Source organism: Xiphophorus hellerii, chromosome 9, assembly GCF_003331165.1.
Source record: "Xiphophorus hellerii strain 12219 chromosome 9, Xiphophorus_hellerii-4.1, whole genome shotgun sequence".
Lineage (NCBI taxonomy): Eukaryota > Metazoa > Chordata > Actinopteri > Cyprinodontiformes > Poeciliidae > Xiphophorus > Xiphophorus hellerii.
This window is the reverse complement of record NC_045680.1, coordinates 32,713,697-32,729,235: the sequence shown is the minus strand read 5'-3', so window position 1 is coordinate 32,729,235 and position 15,539 is coordinate 32,713,697. Positions and strand designations below refer to the sequence as shown.

The 15,539-nt window shown below is 36.7% G+C and overlaps 2 protein-coding genes and 1 long non-coding RNA gene across 3 annotated transcripts in view; 1 reads left to right on the top strand and 2 right to left on the bottom strand.

Moving 5' to 3' along the window:
* The first annotated feature begins 5,036 nt into the window (after positions 1 to 5,036).
* Positions 5,037 to 6,692, top strand: LOC116726294 (T-cell acute lymphocytic leukemia protein 1 homolog). Its single transcript, XM_032572960.1, has 3 exons — positions 5,037 to 5,253; positions 5,414 to 5,478; positions 5,993 to 6,692. The coding sequence occupies exons 1-3, from the start codon at positions 5,198 to 5,200 to the stop codon at positions 6,394 to 6,396; spliced, it is 525 nt and encodes a 174-aa protein (XP_032428851.1). The 5' UTR covers positions 5,037 to 5,197; the 3' UTR covers positions 6,397 to 6,692.
* Positions 6,693 to 8,110: 1,418 nt separating this feature from the next.
* Positions 8,111 to 10,402, bottom strand: LOC116725318 (uncharacterized). Its single transcript, XR_004340379.1, has 2 exons — positions 9,599 to 10,402; positions 8,111 to 8,451 (listed from the first exon to the last, which is right to left on the bottom strand). It is a non-coding gene; the product is annotated as an uncharacterized LOC116725318 (long non-coding RNA).
* Positions 10,403 to 11,586: 1,184 nt separating this feature from the next.
* The window catches only part of fam174c (family with sequence similarity 174 member C), a 6,716-nt gene continuing 2,763 nt past the window's right edge, over positions 11,587 to 15,539 (bottom strand). The window contains 2 exon segments of the mRNA XM_032572983.1: positions 11,587 to 12,055; positions 12,725 to 12,847. Coding sequence (XP_032428874.1) covers positions 12,052 to 12,055; positions 12,725 to 12,847 — 127 coding nt within the window. The 3' untranslated portion in view covers positions 11,587 to 12,051.

The following is a 15,539-nucleotide window of genomic DNA, read 5'->3' as shown; positions in this document are numbered from 1 at the left end:
GAGTCACAATGTCTGGGACCATGAGCGCCCCCTGCCATGAGGCCAGAGAACTGCCTGCCTTGCCTCAAATCTGGTCTCTGGTTTCTGATCGCTTCTCTGTACATGAAACACGTCACACACAGAGTTAGTGACAAAAAACACTGAACATTATATACATAAGCTAAATGATGGAAAAGCAGTTCATATATGAAATGTTTTTTTAACCATTTTATTGGCGACGTTCAGACAGGAGGAACTTGGTCTCATTGAATAGCAGTTAGCGGGAGGTTGATCAACCTCAGGTGAGTCTCACCTCGCTGCTGCCTCACCTGCTGCGCTTCCGAGCTTTTGAATGGGAAAATGCGAAAATTCAGCAATTTTGAAGAAAAAAATAATAAAAATTGGTTAAGCTAAATAAAAATAATTACTTTCCAGTACAAACCACAGGGTGAAAATAGCTATAAATTATTTTATCATTATACATTTCCATAATGACAGGTAAGGCCCTAGTTCACCGCACGTCACTGGTAACTATGGCAACCAGTTTAAAAGTCCACTGACTCTTTCTGCGGTCAGGTTGCGCGCTTCCGTCATGTTAATGAAAAATCCATCAGACAAGCCCGCTCTGAATATCAAGCGAAACTGTGACATCACAATGTGACATCACAATGTAACTCCAAAGGCAGAATTCTGACATCACCAGCGATTATATAAGCTCCTCACATCGATCTACTTTCATCACAGCCGTTTAGCCGCCGTTGTTGATACGTTTCTCTTGAGAATTTATTTAGCAGTTCATAGTAAGATTTTCAACTTTGTTTGGTGAACTTTTCTTTTGGAGATTAACAACAAACTTAACTTGAAATCTTTACTAAATTTCTAGAGAAGTGATTTATCTTAGAACCGGAAACAAGCAAAAGATACAATGGAGTCCAACCAACTTAGAGTTGAAGAGATTGAATCCGACAACATTGTCGAAAGGAAATTACAGCCACCCAACCCACCCAAACGCAAGAAGAAGAAGGTGTCGTTTGCAGTCTGGTTGGACCAGCAGGAGCTTAAGATTTCTGCTGAAACCATCGAACAGCAGGACGCTTCACTGGGGACTGATAATGACTCGATCGCCAAAGCACCGGAGACGGTGGATCAAAAAGGGGACAAACCAACACCTGAAAGTGAGTCCAATCAGAAGAACCAGGTACCATTTAAAACCTTGTCGGAGGAACATGTCCCCACTGAACAAGAGATTTCTGCAGGAAATACTGAAAACCAGAACGATTCACTGGCCAGTGAAGAAGAGTCCACCGCTGGAGTGCAGGAGACGATCGACATAGCAGAGAAGGAACAGCGACCAACAACCAGAGCCAACAAAAAGAAAATGATACCATTTCAAATCTGGTTGGAGAAACATGCCCCTGCTGACCAAGAGATTTCTGCTGAAAGTACTGGAACGGAAAACGATTCACTGGTTACCAAACAGGAATCGATCTCCGTACTGCAGGAGACACCAGAGAAGGAACAGCCCTCTACGTCTGGCACTGGAAATGTTAAAAAGCTGGACACTTCTCTGCCTGAAGAAAAAGGTAATCAGGAAGATTCCTTAAAGAAGATTTGCAAAGAGGAACCTGTTGTGTTGATTTCTGCAACACAACTGGTCACTGAAAAGAACAACATCTCACAATCACAGAGGAAAGTGGATCAGAAAGAGAAAAAACAAAAATCAGAGGCGAAGCGCATCAAGAAGACGCCGCTGTTATGGAAATCTTTCCCAGAGCCAAATGCTTTTATAGATCTAACATTTTTTACTGAAGACAGTGACATCAATAACGGTCCTCTGCTGGAAAACCAAAGTTATCGGGCAGCTTTGCCCAGCAGTGGAAAGAAGACGTTTTGGAAAATGCTCCCCAAATCAGAACCTCGCGTAGATGTAAGTTTTATTGCTGAGAATGTTGACACCCAAAGTGTTTCAATGGCGGCACAAGAACGTGATGAGGCAGCTTCCTTGAAAAAGGAAAGTTATTCTAAGAACCTTGTGATTCCTTCAACACAGCTACTCATCAACAAGGAATCCATCTTCAAACCGCAGCAGACACTGGATCAGAAAGGGGAGAAAAGTCCATCTATGGGTAAGGCCAAGGACAACACCCAAACCGAGAATTTAACTGAGGTTCCTGATAGTCAAACTGCAGAAAATGTTCAAGGAGAGAGTTTAACTGAAATTCAGAATTTGCCAAACTCTTCTGAAAAGGCAACAAGTCGAGCAAACTGTACATGTCTCGCCAAATTTAAGGAGACTGAATTGGGATACATCGAAGTACAGAAGTATTTAATGAAACAGCTCGATGAAATGTTTGATACGAATAATAAACTAAATACTAAACTTAGACAGCAGAACGCTCGGATCAGGAAACTACTCTCAGAGAGAAGACAAGGCAAAAAGTCAATGGTTTCTGTTCAAATTCAGACGGATTCACAAGACGGGCCAAAGCAGAAAACAGCCAATTATCAATCTGCTTCACTACAAACGGAGATGGATGTTCAGGAAACCAGCTATCAGTTAAAACCAGTCCATAAAACCATTTCAACACAAAATGAACTCTCTTTATTGCTAAACCAACAGCCCTCTGAAAAACAGCTGAATGGGCATCAGGATGGGCAGACCGAGCTACTTCAGAGATCTACTGGTAAGAACAGGACAGAGTCGGCAGTGAAAACTGCCTCTCAATTGGAAACCTTCAGTAATGAAAAGGTTTCTGGAGCAAACAGTGAAAAAGACATTTCAACACCAGAAACAGTCAGGGATCCAACAGCTACCATCAAAAATGAGATTCACACAAATAAAACAGTCATCAGTAAATCACAGGATGAAGAAACTGTCTCTACAACACAACAACATGAGGACCAGCAAGATGGGAGAAAACCATCGAAGAAATATAAACGTAAGAAAAAGAGAAAGGCAGCAATGAAAGCTGCCTGTGAGCTGGAGACCCTCCATAATGAAAACAGTGAACTACAAGAAGTTCCTACACTGGGAACAGTTGGGGATCAGATAGCCTCCATTAAAAATGACATTCATATGATTGAAACAGAGATCGCTAAAGTACAGCAGATCACCGAAGAAGAAACAGTTTCTGAAACCCAACAAAATGGGAACCAGCAAGATGAGAGAAAACCATCGAAGAAATATAAACGCAAGATCAGGAGAAAGGCAGCAATAAAAGCTGCCTGTGAATTGAAAGCTGTCAGTAATGAAAACATTTCTGGAGAAAACAGTGACCAACAAGAAGTTTCTATTCCACAAACAGTCGGGGATCCGACAGCGACCATCATAATTGAGGTTCATAGAAACGAAACAGTGATAGATAAACTACAGCAGGCGACTGAAGAAGAAACTGTTTCCACAACACAACAAAATGAAAACCAGCAAGATGTGAGAAAACCATCAAAGAAATATCAACGCAAAAAAAAGAGAAAGATGGCAAAGAAGGCTAAACTGGAAACTGATGTAAACCTGATAGAGACAGAACAAAACTGGATCCAAAACACCAAGATGCCAAAAACTGATTTAGAAATAATACCAGAGATCCCACAGACAGCTTCTGGACAAACAGAGACAAAACCTGGCAAAGTTTCAGAGGATGTAACAGGTTGGGTTCCTGAAGGGGAGAGTCGTCTGATAGAAGAACAGAGAACACAGGTAAAGGTTACATTAAACAATGATGTAATCAAAACAACACCTGAGGAATCAGAGACTCCAGCAGCTGAAGGATCAGTTGAGCAGAACATCGTCTCTGAACAGGAAGAGAGACCCATGAAGAAGATTTCTCTGTGGAGGCGTTTGAAAAAGGCTTTAACTCCAACATGTCTGCGCCAGTTCAAAGACCGAAGTAACGGCCATCCAGCGTAGACATGAATTTATGTACATTAGATTTAAAGGGGGTGGGGCCATGTGTGGGTTGGGTGATTGGTGGTAATTGGAAAAAGAGCCACTGTTGTTGTTAATTGGACATTTGAATATTAAAAAGCCAGGACTGCACGGTGGGAAGCGTCTCTCCGTGCAGGTGTGGGTTCACTCCGGGTGCTCCGGCTTCCCCCACGTTCAGCAGCATCAGGACTCGTGTTCATCCATTCTAAGATTTTTATTTCTAATTCTAAACAGAAAATAAGAAAACCACATTTATTAATTAAAGGGAGATTTGGAAAAAGAAAATGTAAACAACATGGAACAAAAAGAGGCTTTTAGAAATCTAAACTATACAAATTGGAAAAATTTTGAAAACTATTTATCTTTCTGGGGAATATATCTATATCTAAATTTAATTATATATATAGACAAAGATATCTATATATATATATATGTCTCTCTCTCTATAAATATATATAAATCTATATATAGATATCTATATCTATCTATATATATATATATATATATATATATATATATATATATATACACATATATATACATATGCATATATATATATATATACAGTATATCCTGAAAGTTAAACAGTAGATCTATATATATATATAGATCTACTGTTTAACTTTCAGGATATACTGTATATATATATATATATATATATATATATATATATATATATATATATATATATATATATATATATATATATATATATATATATATAAATATATATACATATGCATATATATATATATATACTGTATATAGATATATATATAGTATATATATACATATACAGTATATATATATATATACTGTATATAGATATATATATAGTATATATATACATATACAGTATATATATATATGTATGCATATGTATATATATATAGATCTACTGTTTAACTTTCAGGAACTTTGCCCTCCTCTGACTATAATATCATTTCTTCTTGTAAACAAACCAATAATTTAATGTAAAATATGAATCCTTGCAGCAATGAGGGCAGTGTTGATCTGCTCTCACTGAGCAGGTAAACACTTGTGACCTTTGACCCGAGCAGAGGGAGGAGGGGAGGAGTGGGACACGACGTGCAGGAGGTCGTGACGGAGTAAGGCTGGGGGGGTTCTGCAGGTCCCAGGGGTGCTGCTTCCGGCCGGCGGGGGGCGTCAGAGACCTTACCCCTAATGAAGCCGTCATTACCGGCGTGGAAACGACGCCAGCCCCCCCAGGGGACACGCAGGGGGGTCCGTGGGTGTCCATAAAAACACGCAGAGACGAACCGGGAGCTTCAGATGATTCCGGACTTTCTGCGGATCCTCCACGAGACAGAAATGCTGCGCGAGACCAGGTGAGAAAAAAACAACAACAAAAAAAAACACGTGAAAAACAACTTCTTCTCTAGAAATAATATGATTTAAAGCAATCTGGGACCTTCAGTGTCATTTTTGGTTATTGTAACATTTGTTTTATGATGATTCAGATTGATAAATGTTTTTATTATTTTGCAGAGATCCAGATTCCTGCGTCCCGGTGAAGCAGAGAGGAAGTCCGTATGAGATGAGCCCCAGTGATGGTGAGTTCACGGACATCCGTTTATTTTAATCTGTCCTTCAAGATCAAATTCAGCTTGAAAGCGAAACTGTTCATCAGAAACATGTACAATCTCCTCCATATTTTATTGTTATTATTGACAATTATAGCCTCCTGCTCTCCTTATTTTGGCTATTTGAAGGTTTTCTTGTTTCTTATATTTTAGTAGAAAAGTATTTTTATCCATTAAAAGCTTAAATTTATGTAATTTATTGATGTTAATTTTCATTGTTTTTCCCCATATGGTCATGAAATGTCTTTTGGATCTTTTCAGAGTAGCGAGATGTGGGATCGGTTTACAGTGCAGAAAATTATGAACTTTCATGTTTCATAAAACTTTGAAACATAAAAGTTTAATTTTGCTTTTTTGAGTCAGTTTACTCCAGTTATTGATCAGCTGATCAGCTTGATTAAATGAATATGTTTTCTCTGTTTTTATGGCCACCTGTTTTACTGCCCTGCTCTGTGTATGAAGGTTTTCCTCTTTTATCCCTCAGGGTCGCGACCCCTGGGCGTCCATCGGGTCTTCACCAACAGTCGGGAGCGCCGGCGCCAGCAGAACGTCAACGGGGCGTTCGCCGAGCTGCGGCGCCTCATCCCCACTCACCCCCCCGACAGGAAGCTGAGCAAGAACGACATCCTGCGCCATGCGCTGCGCTACATCCACTTCCTGGACCGGCTGCTGGTGGACCAGGAGGACGGCGGCCTGCAGGGGGCGCCTTCGCCCCGCTGGGCCCAGAGCTCAGAGGACGGAGACTCTGACGGCGTGTTGGAGCAGCAGCGCTACCTGCACCGCTACCAGGTGCAGCTGAGCAGCCAATCAGAACCCACCGACGGCCAGACCCTTCCCAGACTGGAAGCTGAACTGGAAACCAGTTCTGGTGTTTGGCTTTTATATTAAAGACTTCTGTCTCGGTGCGAATATTAATGTCAAAAGCTGCGTTTCCATTTGAAATGTACGTAAAACTTTGTTGATATTCCGCTAACGTAGGAAAAATAAAATTTCAACATTAGCAACATTTCGCTAATGTCGAAATAACAAGATTTTACAATTCCAGTGGAAATAAGGAACACAATTAAAATCACATGTGGATAAGTCAGTTCTCACAGGAAGCTGCACCATCATCCACTTCCTGCCGTCTTTGTCGTTTCCTCCAGTAGTAACTTCCTGTTGTTGGTCACGTGACTCATCTGATGCAGAAAAAAGTGTTTCTGCCGTTGTTTTGTGAAATGAAACAATTTTGATACGGACAAAAAAAGAAAACTAAAAAATGTGAGTTTTTTTCTAGATGTGTTTGATTTAAGCGAATTTATTTAGGAAACATGAAATTGCGTAACAGCGTTGTCAATGGAAACGCAGTGAGGTTTGCAGATTGTTCCTGAATATTACAGTTACGCTAAAAATGATGAAGATGACGAACATCATCATCAGCACCATCAACGTTTTGTTTCAGAGAAACATTCCTTAAGAAGTGACTCCATGTGATATTCACATCTACACTGCAAAAACACAAAGTATAACCAAGTATTTTTAATCTAGTTTCTGGTCCAAATATTTCAGTCACTTACACTAAGACAGAAAACTGATTTAGAAGTAACTTAAAGAAGATATAAAAGCTTTTTTAAGTAAATAATTCCTTATATTGATTTTAAAAAGTTAGTCGAGTTCTATAAGCAGATTATTTCATTTATAACATTGGAAATTTTTAAAGTGAAATAATGTCAATGTAACTTGAACTGTTTTGTCAACAATAAGGATTTATTTACTTAAAACCACCAATAACATCTGGCTGGAAAATGACTTGTAAGAACAGAAATACTCTGTGGGATTTTGTGTTTTTACAGTGTCTTTGTACAGTGATTTTGTGTTTTTACAGTGTCTTTGTTGTTTCAGTAGAAAATTTGTTTTCACGTTCAGGATGTGAAGTTCTGCTCAGGTTCAGTTTCATTTTGAAGGAACTTTTTCTGCTTTTAAACTTTTAATTTCTGTATAAAACATGTTTTTTTTCTTTTTATTGTTAGTTAGAAAAATGTTGTTAAGATTTGATGCTTTTAATCTTTTGATATGAACACAAATAAAAACACTGAGATTAAATAAGTGATGGTTTCCAATGTAAAACATCACAGTAACTGTTTAATCTGCTTTTAATGTAACAAAAATAAAGAATTCTGATTTTATTTTGTTTATTTCAAAGGAACAATGCCTATGATTAATAGAATAGAATAGAAATATCCGTCACTGTTCAACAGGAGGAATTTTCTGGAGTTAAAGCAGCAAGTTAAAGTAAAAAGGAGCAAGAATATTCACAGAAAAACAATTTCTGAAAAAAATAACAATCAAAAACTGTAAAGGCATATTTACAAAATTAGAGAAATAATATAGTTACCAAAACTATACTCAGATTAAAATAATGCTGCAGCAGAATGGGATAATAAAAACATTACAAGATGTGTATTCATGTATTGGTGCATAAAAAGAACAATATGCTATTGAAAAGCTGAATTTTATATTATTTTTTTTCATTTTAATTTAAGCGTCCATGTTATGCAGTGTGTCCACTTCTGAGAGGCAACAAAAAATCCCCAAAAAACAAAACAAAACAGGTTTTGGAAAGTTTTAGGAATCAGGAAAGTTTTTAATCATTTTAAAACAGTCTGAAAGTAAAACTTTGATTTTCCTCCGTTTTTCTTCCCGTTAATCTGTAATAAAGAGGAAGAGGTCACGGAGGACGGGGGAAAGTGGAAGAGTTGGGAAATGAATACATGGACTGGCGCTAACGACTGATAAGCATCTCAGCCAATCAGAGAGCCGGACAGTGGGAGGTCGCTAACAGGCCCCAGAGGAGCGGAGGGGCGTGTTCCAATTAGCGGAGGGCAGCGAGAGACGGTGTGATGCTAGCTGCTCCGCGGTTCCCACCTCCGCCTCTCCTCCGGAGAAAAGGCTCCAGCTTCTGACCTGCTGACCAGAATGACGTCATTATACTTTAACTAAAGTCCTGACTGACCAGATCTACTGTTTGTGCTGCGTTATGGACCGCAGGGTTCTGTTTTTAAACGCAAAACGGGTCGAAATCAGTATGCACTACTTCAAACTTTTACTCAAATAAAAGTACAATTAGTCAAGTAAGAGTGGAAAAGTATTTAGTACAAAGTTCTGAGTAACTGATCAAAACAATAATCATTTAATATTATAGAAATACATCATGAGAGGGACCAAAACACAAAGTTCTGACAATTATTTAGCATTTTTAATTGACATAAATAACAATTTCAAAATAATAAAATCAGGTAATAGAAACATTTTTCCTACTTATTTCTTTCAATATAAGACTTATGAAACTTTAATTATAACTGCAACTGTTTGTTTCTGAAACCAAAAAAGGCAAATTTAAACTGCAAATCACAAATTTCATTAAATTAAAAATGCAAAATGAGTTCATTGTGATTTCTTTTGCTTTGTTTTATAAATTCTTAAAAATACAAACATAAAAACGGCTCTGAGTTGTTTCCTCATTAAAAGAAGAAGAGACAAATTCAAAGTGTTTGGGCTCATCAGTTGTTTTCATTGGTTTGAAGTCGGGGGCCAATCAAAATCATTTCACGAGCCACAAATGGCCCTCGGGCCACACTTTGAACACCCCTGGGGTCGAGTATCAAGTAAGAAATACGTAATAATAAAGTTACTTAAGTAAAAGTAAAACATAAAGTATATTACAAATACTCCTAAAAGTACATTTTTTCCCAAAAGTAAGAAAAACTAAAAATAATTTGCTACATTATTTTGAAATTTATTGACGTTTTCATTAAACAAACTGGTGAAAATGGTAAAACTATCAATCCAGATAGTACGGAGAGTTTTAATCAGAATTTATCGTGACAAATATAAATCAAAATTTATCACAATAAATAATAATAATAATAATAATACATTTTATTTGTAATGCACCTTACATTTCAAAGAAATCTCAAAGTGCTACAGAGACGAAAATAGATTATAAAACGTACAATAATACATCTCACACCAAATGGTAACAAATTAAAACTTACAATTTAAACGATAAGTTATAACTTAATCCAGCTGCTGGATCATGGGGTGTACTTACTTTTCTGTCACAGTGACTGAGACGCCCCTCAGCTCCTCTGGGATCTTCGTCTCCTTATCGTCTCTCTGCGTCGCCTCAGATGTTTATCAGCCACCATCATCACGCCCACTCATCACCAGCTAGTTACCAGGCCCGGTGTGTGTGTGTGTGTGTGTGTGTGTGTGTGTGTGTGTGTGGGTGTGTGTGTGGGTGTGTGTGTGTGTGTGTGGGTGTGTGTGTGTGTGTGTTCCTCACTGTGGGAAAACACTTTGCTGCCTCTCACACCGCAGCATCCAGTCATGGTGACAAATGGATGCATTCATGTGGAAATGATCATCAAACCTCCTCAGGTTTGCGGATCTGCCAACTAAAACACTGTCTGACCTCAGCAACATGGCCGCCAACGCCAACAACATGGCGGCTGTTCCTGGACAAAAACAGAGAAAAGATGGTAATTATCACAGAGCACTGCAGGTTTATTTATTGATAATAAAAAAGTAAAAAATAAAATTTTTCTTTACTTGCACTTTCAGAAAAAACTAAATAAAATATATATCTGGTCAGATTTTACCCATTTAAGATATTCTAAAAAAAAAAAAATTCTAATAATTGAAATTTGAAATACAAAATAAAATGCTTATGTTTTCCTGAATTTTTTATTTTTTAAAAAAACTTTTACAACACTACCATATATTTTTACTTTAATGTATCAAACATTAATATGATTGGACTCATTTTTATTCTCTGAAGTTTTAAACTGCTTGCACTTTTATAAAAAACAAAAAATGTTTTTCTTTATAAAATTTTACCAATTCAAAATAATTTAAAAAATATAATAAATGAAAATTATATTTAAAAAAAACACAATATGAAATATTTTAAAATGTTCAACTTGCTCTGAAAGTGAAATTTGTAGCAGTGAGTAAAAGTTTTAAACTTTTAGCTACTGAATATTTTTACTGCAGTTTATCACATTTGCAGGATTCTACTCATCATTGTGATTTTTTTAAATGTACTTGTGTAAGTTATATATTTTATTACATTTTACCAGTTTAAAATAATTTTTAAAAAGTCTAACTATTGAAAATTACAAAACATGTACAATGAAATGTAAAATAATTTTAGAATTCTTAACATTCCTTGAAAGACGGTTTATAAAAACATTCAACATTTCAAAACTTTATTTACTACTGTTCATTTTTATTTGTGAATTCTTTAACTAGTTGCACTTTACAGAAAAAATATGAGTTTACAAAATAAAAAAAACTGAAAATGAGAAAAACACAAAAAGCTATAACTGCATTTATTAATGTTTAAATATTTTGTACTTTAAGTTTTTAAAATAATATCGGCCTTGTTATCAGCCGTTTTATTTTGCTGCAGTTTCAGTTGGGCGACTGGTGACGCCTGCTGGAAATGCGGCGCAATTACATCACCGACCATAAACTCCATTAATGACGTCAGCAGATTTTAGGATAATATTTAAAAATCTCCAAAAATAAATAAAACAAAGAAAGATACAACAGACTTTTTGTGTTTTTAATACTCAAAGGTTGAAATATTTTTATTAAAAATGTTTCCAAACAACCAACAGCTGCTTTTACAAACATTAAAAGATACAAACATTTTTTATAGATATTTTTTGAAATATTTGTCTAATTTGTTTGTAATAATGACGATATGGAGATCTAATAACTATTATTAAAGTTCCTTACAACTTTTGGTGATATAAAAAAAAATGATTTCCTCATTTTAAAAATATTTTAGTGTTTTCACATGTAATTTTAATTTACATTTTAAGAGCAACAGTTTAGATTTTACATTAAAGTTACTTCCAAATTTAAAACTCACCAGAGTTTGTGTGTTTTTTCCTCCATTTCTGTAAAGTTTTTCTTTTTGTTTTAACATGTTTATTAGCAACAAATGTAAAATTAAAAATTAGAAGATAAAAAACAAGAACAAACTTTTATTACAATCACCATGGAAACAAAAGTAAAAGTAGAAATATGTCAAATCAAAGAAGTGATTGTTATTATTTTATTCCAAATTAGATCATTAGAATCAGCATCAATACAAGCAGGTTTCCAAACACTGTGTGTGATCTGAGCAGGAAGGAGGGTTAAAGTCTACCAGGAGGGCAGATCGCTGCTGCCCCCTGCTGGCCCTCCGCCTCCCTGCAGGCAGCTCCCAGTAGTTAAAGCACAAAATCAAACCAAAACATACAAACACAGGGAATCTGGAATAATCTAAATGAAAATCCAGAGAAGAAGAAAAACATTTGGCCTCAGGAGGAAAAGCGTCCGCTCGCTCCAGGAAGCGGCGCTCCGAACATATTGATAAAATATTGATTATCCTGCTCTGCTTCTCCAAGCAGCTGGGAGTTTTTGGTCCTTTACTGTCCTCTTCCAGTTCGTCCTGGATCAATACGGTCAGGCGGCGGCGGCTCCGATCCGTCCGACCCGGCGCAGCAGAACTCATCTGGACAACAGATAAGACCTGATCAAGCTGAGGGCAAAGGTCAGCAGCTCCACTGATACAACTCCTCCACGTTTTCTCATCAGTCAGCTGGAAACACTAACAGCTTTTAATCTTCAGAAAAGAACAAAAATATATTCATTTAATCCATTATTTCTTTGAAGACAAATCAGTGACACATAATAGAGAAAATAAAAAGAATCGACTTTAATCTTCTGAGATCAAAGATCCAAAAATAAAATAAAATCTAAGTTCTGAGAAAAAAGTCCAAAATGTTTTTCAGTGGCTCTAATCCTCCTGAGTGTCTCTCGGTCGTTAAGGAAATATTTAAAACATGTCGCAAGATCATCAAATAACATTATATTTATTTTTCCATCTCTATTAAAGAACGTAGAGGGAAAAACATGAAACATAGATAAATAACATCTTGTGACTCATAATCAACCAAATTAATATAAAAAATGTGTTTTGATTTTCTCTCTTGCTGTAGTTTTTTTGTTTTTTGAGATAAAACATAAATCACCATTAGAGCTCTGGCAGCTGTTATTTTAAAAGCTGAAGTCTGAGCTGCTGCTAAAAGCGCTAACTTCACTGACTTTCAGAATAAAAACAATGCAGTGACCACTCTCCATTTGTTCTCCTGCTGTCTGAAGCCTTGTGTTGACCTCTGACCTGCGCAGGCTGCGAGCTTCGTACAGGGTGTCGTCCCCGTCGCTGTCCACCGCCTCCATCTCCACGGAGTCGTCGTAGTTGGACAGCAGGCCGTACTTCTTCTTCTGGACCGGCTTCTTCAGGCTGGCAGGGTCAAAGGTCAGAAACTCAGGATGTGATGCTGCACATCGGCTGAGGCGACTAATCAGATTAATCGATTATTACAAGAACCGCCATCTAATTGATTTGAGAGTTGCTACTTTTTTATTTTGTTGTGTTTTCTTGCACAGTAAAGGAATTCTGATTATTTTGATTCTGATATATAATTACTGTAGAAATATTGCATGAAGTTCTGATGCCTGATTTCTCCCTTTGCAGAGCTGTTGAATAAAAAATAAAAGAACTGAAGCTAATTTGGGATTAGCAATCTGATCTTGGGAACAGAAGGGATGTTGTTTTAGCGTAAAAAGTATCTGGCTTTTTAAAATTATTTTTAATATTGCAATATTTAATACTGAGTCTCTGCTGTAAAACCAGACTAACATTTTATAAACGTGAAAGTCGATCTTCATTTTTCCACATTTTTGCAAACCTTTGTTCAGAAACTCAAAAACCCAGCCTTTTTCCTGATCAGTGAACGCAACACAGTAAATGCTAACGATTGGTCACCAAGGCAACAGCTGGACAGACGGACACGTCTCCACGGACGCCGTCCAGAGGACAGGTTAGCGCTTAAAGAACCGGGCCGGGGTCCAAAACCTTCAGAGAAACATTGAGTCCGGGTCCAGATCATTCGGACCGGAACCGGGACAGAACCAAAACCTGGAGAAAAATAAAGAGATGGAAACCAGATTCCTGCTAACGCAACGGACAATAAACTATTAACAGATTTTAGATTTAAGCTCAGGTTTGATCTCAACTTTTTTTAATCTCCAGTGTTTGTGACGCCTTTAGAAAATAAAGAGTAAATTTCAGAAACTTTGACATTAATTTTCTAGAAAACACTTGGAAATTTCTCAATTTGAAAAGTTGGTCGTAAAAAGTCAGAAATTTTAAAAATAATTTCTGAGCTTGGAAAGTGAAAACTGTTCGATATTTGAAACTCTGAAATTTCTGAAATGTTTCTCTTTTCTTATTTCTATCTAAACGATGCACCGTCTTAATTTCCTCACTAATCTGATCTACATGACAACACGTCCATCATATTTCCCCATCATTTTACTGCTAATAATTATTTATTCCATTGATTGATCTGATCGTTCTGATCAGGTTGTTTTGTGATTAAACGTCCATCTTTCTTTCTGTGCCTCATAAATAATATTTGGAACAAAAACTAAAGGTGAACAGATTTTCTGATGCCGACAAACTGACAGAAATATCAACAATGGATGAAAACTCAAATCAAGGCTGGACTAGATTTTGCCAAAAACTTGTTGTGGGAAGAAAATTCTGATGAGACCAAAATGGAAAAAAGGTCAGAAATGTTTGTGGGACGTCGGAGTTCTGGGTTCTGATCCGAACGAGACTGAAAGCTCAAAACGGAAAAAACAGACGATACGTTCAGCCTTCCTGTTCTCTGGTGAAAGTTTCACTCTCCCTCACATCCTAAATAATCTACAGAAATGTTTCAACTGAGAAGATTAATTGTGATAAATCGATTGCAGAAAAAAACTTTAAGATAAGATGTGGTTTGTAAACTTGTTCTACGGTGAGTTCAGGTTGGATGTTTTATCTTCATTTGGTTCAAATTCTGTAAAAAAAACAACAGAATATTTGCTATCCAATTATTGATCAGTTAATGCAAAAAATTATTCAATTATTCAACAAGCGTACGTTAAAATATAACATTTTAGATAATGTTCTTATTAGTATTTATTATATAAAGGCTTTATATAAAAAGGCTTATGTTGCTAAATGAAAAAACTGCAGATGGTGACAATAACTTTGTACGATTAATTGATTAGTGCAATTAATCAGTTAATCAACTGAATAATTGATTACTAAAATAATCTGCAGTTGCAGCTCTAGTTTCAAAAAAGTTGCGCAACTTACTGAATCAAAATCAGCGTTAAAATAAGAAAGTTTCAACATTGCGTCACTAGTGACTCTGTCCTGTGCAGTGATGCAGCAATGCCTCAGAGAAGTCAACCTGGGAAGTTCTGCAGTGACCCGACTTCCTGGAGGTTCTGAACTGGATCAACGTTGATTCCCAGTCAGGAAAATCGAGCCTAATGAGCGAATCGACACGGAGCAGGAAGCAACTCGGGACTCGGACGGCATGACGACTGTCGGCTGGTTGCCATGAGCAACCGGCGATGAGGACGGGTTCAGATGATCACAAACCCAGTAGTCCTTCATCAGGTCAGCGATCGTTATTCACACCAGACGGTCGATTTAAAACGTTGTTCAGCTGTTCTATGTTCAGTTTTTTACGTTATTTTATATAAATATTCACTTTTAATCTTAGTGAAAAGTTTTTACAGCTGGTTTTCATCTCCATGTTATTTTCTAAAGAAAGATTAGATCGACATAGCAACACTGTGTGAAAAAATAAGTACACCCCACCATTCAGCAGCCTGCAGGAAGACTTTTAGCACCAACAGCTCTCCATATATAGTGTCAGTATTTCATATTATTAAGGAGAAAATCTGGTTGATCGTCTGTTTATTAAACGTCTCAAACATCAGCTGTCAGATAAATCATCTCAAGTTTGACAATAAATCGCAAAAATATTGTCGTTGTAATATCAGTTTGTGCTTCTATTATTACTATTTATATCGATAAAGACACTATATTCAGTGATGGGAACTTGCATTTTTCTGTTTTTGGCTGAAGC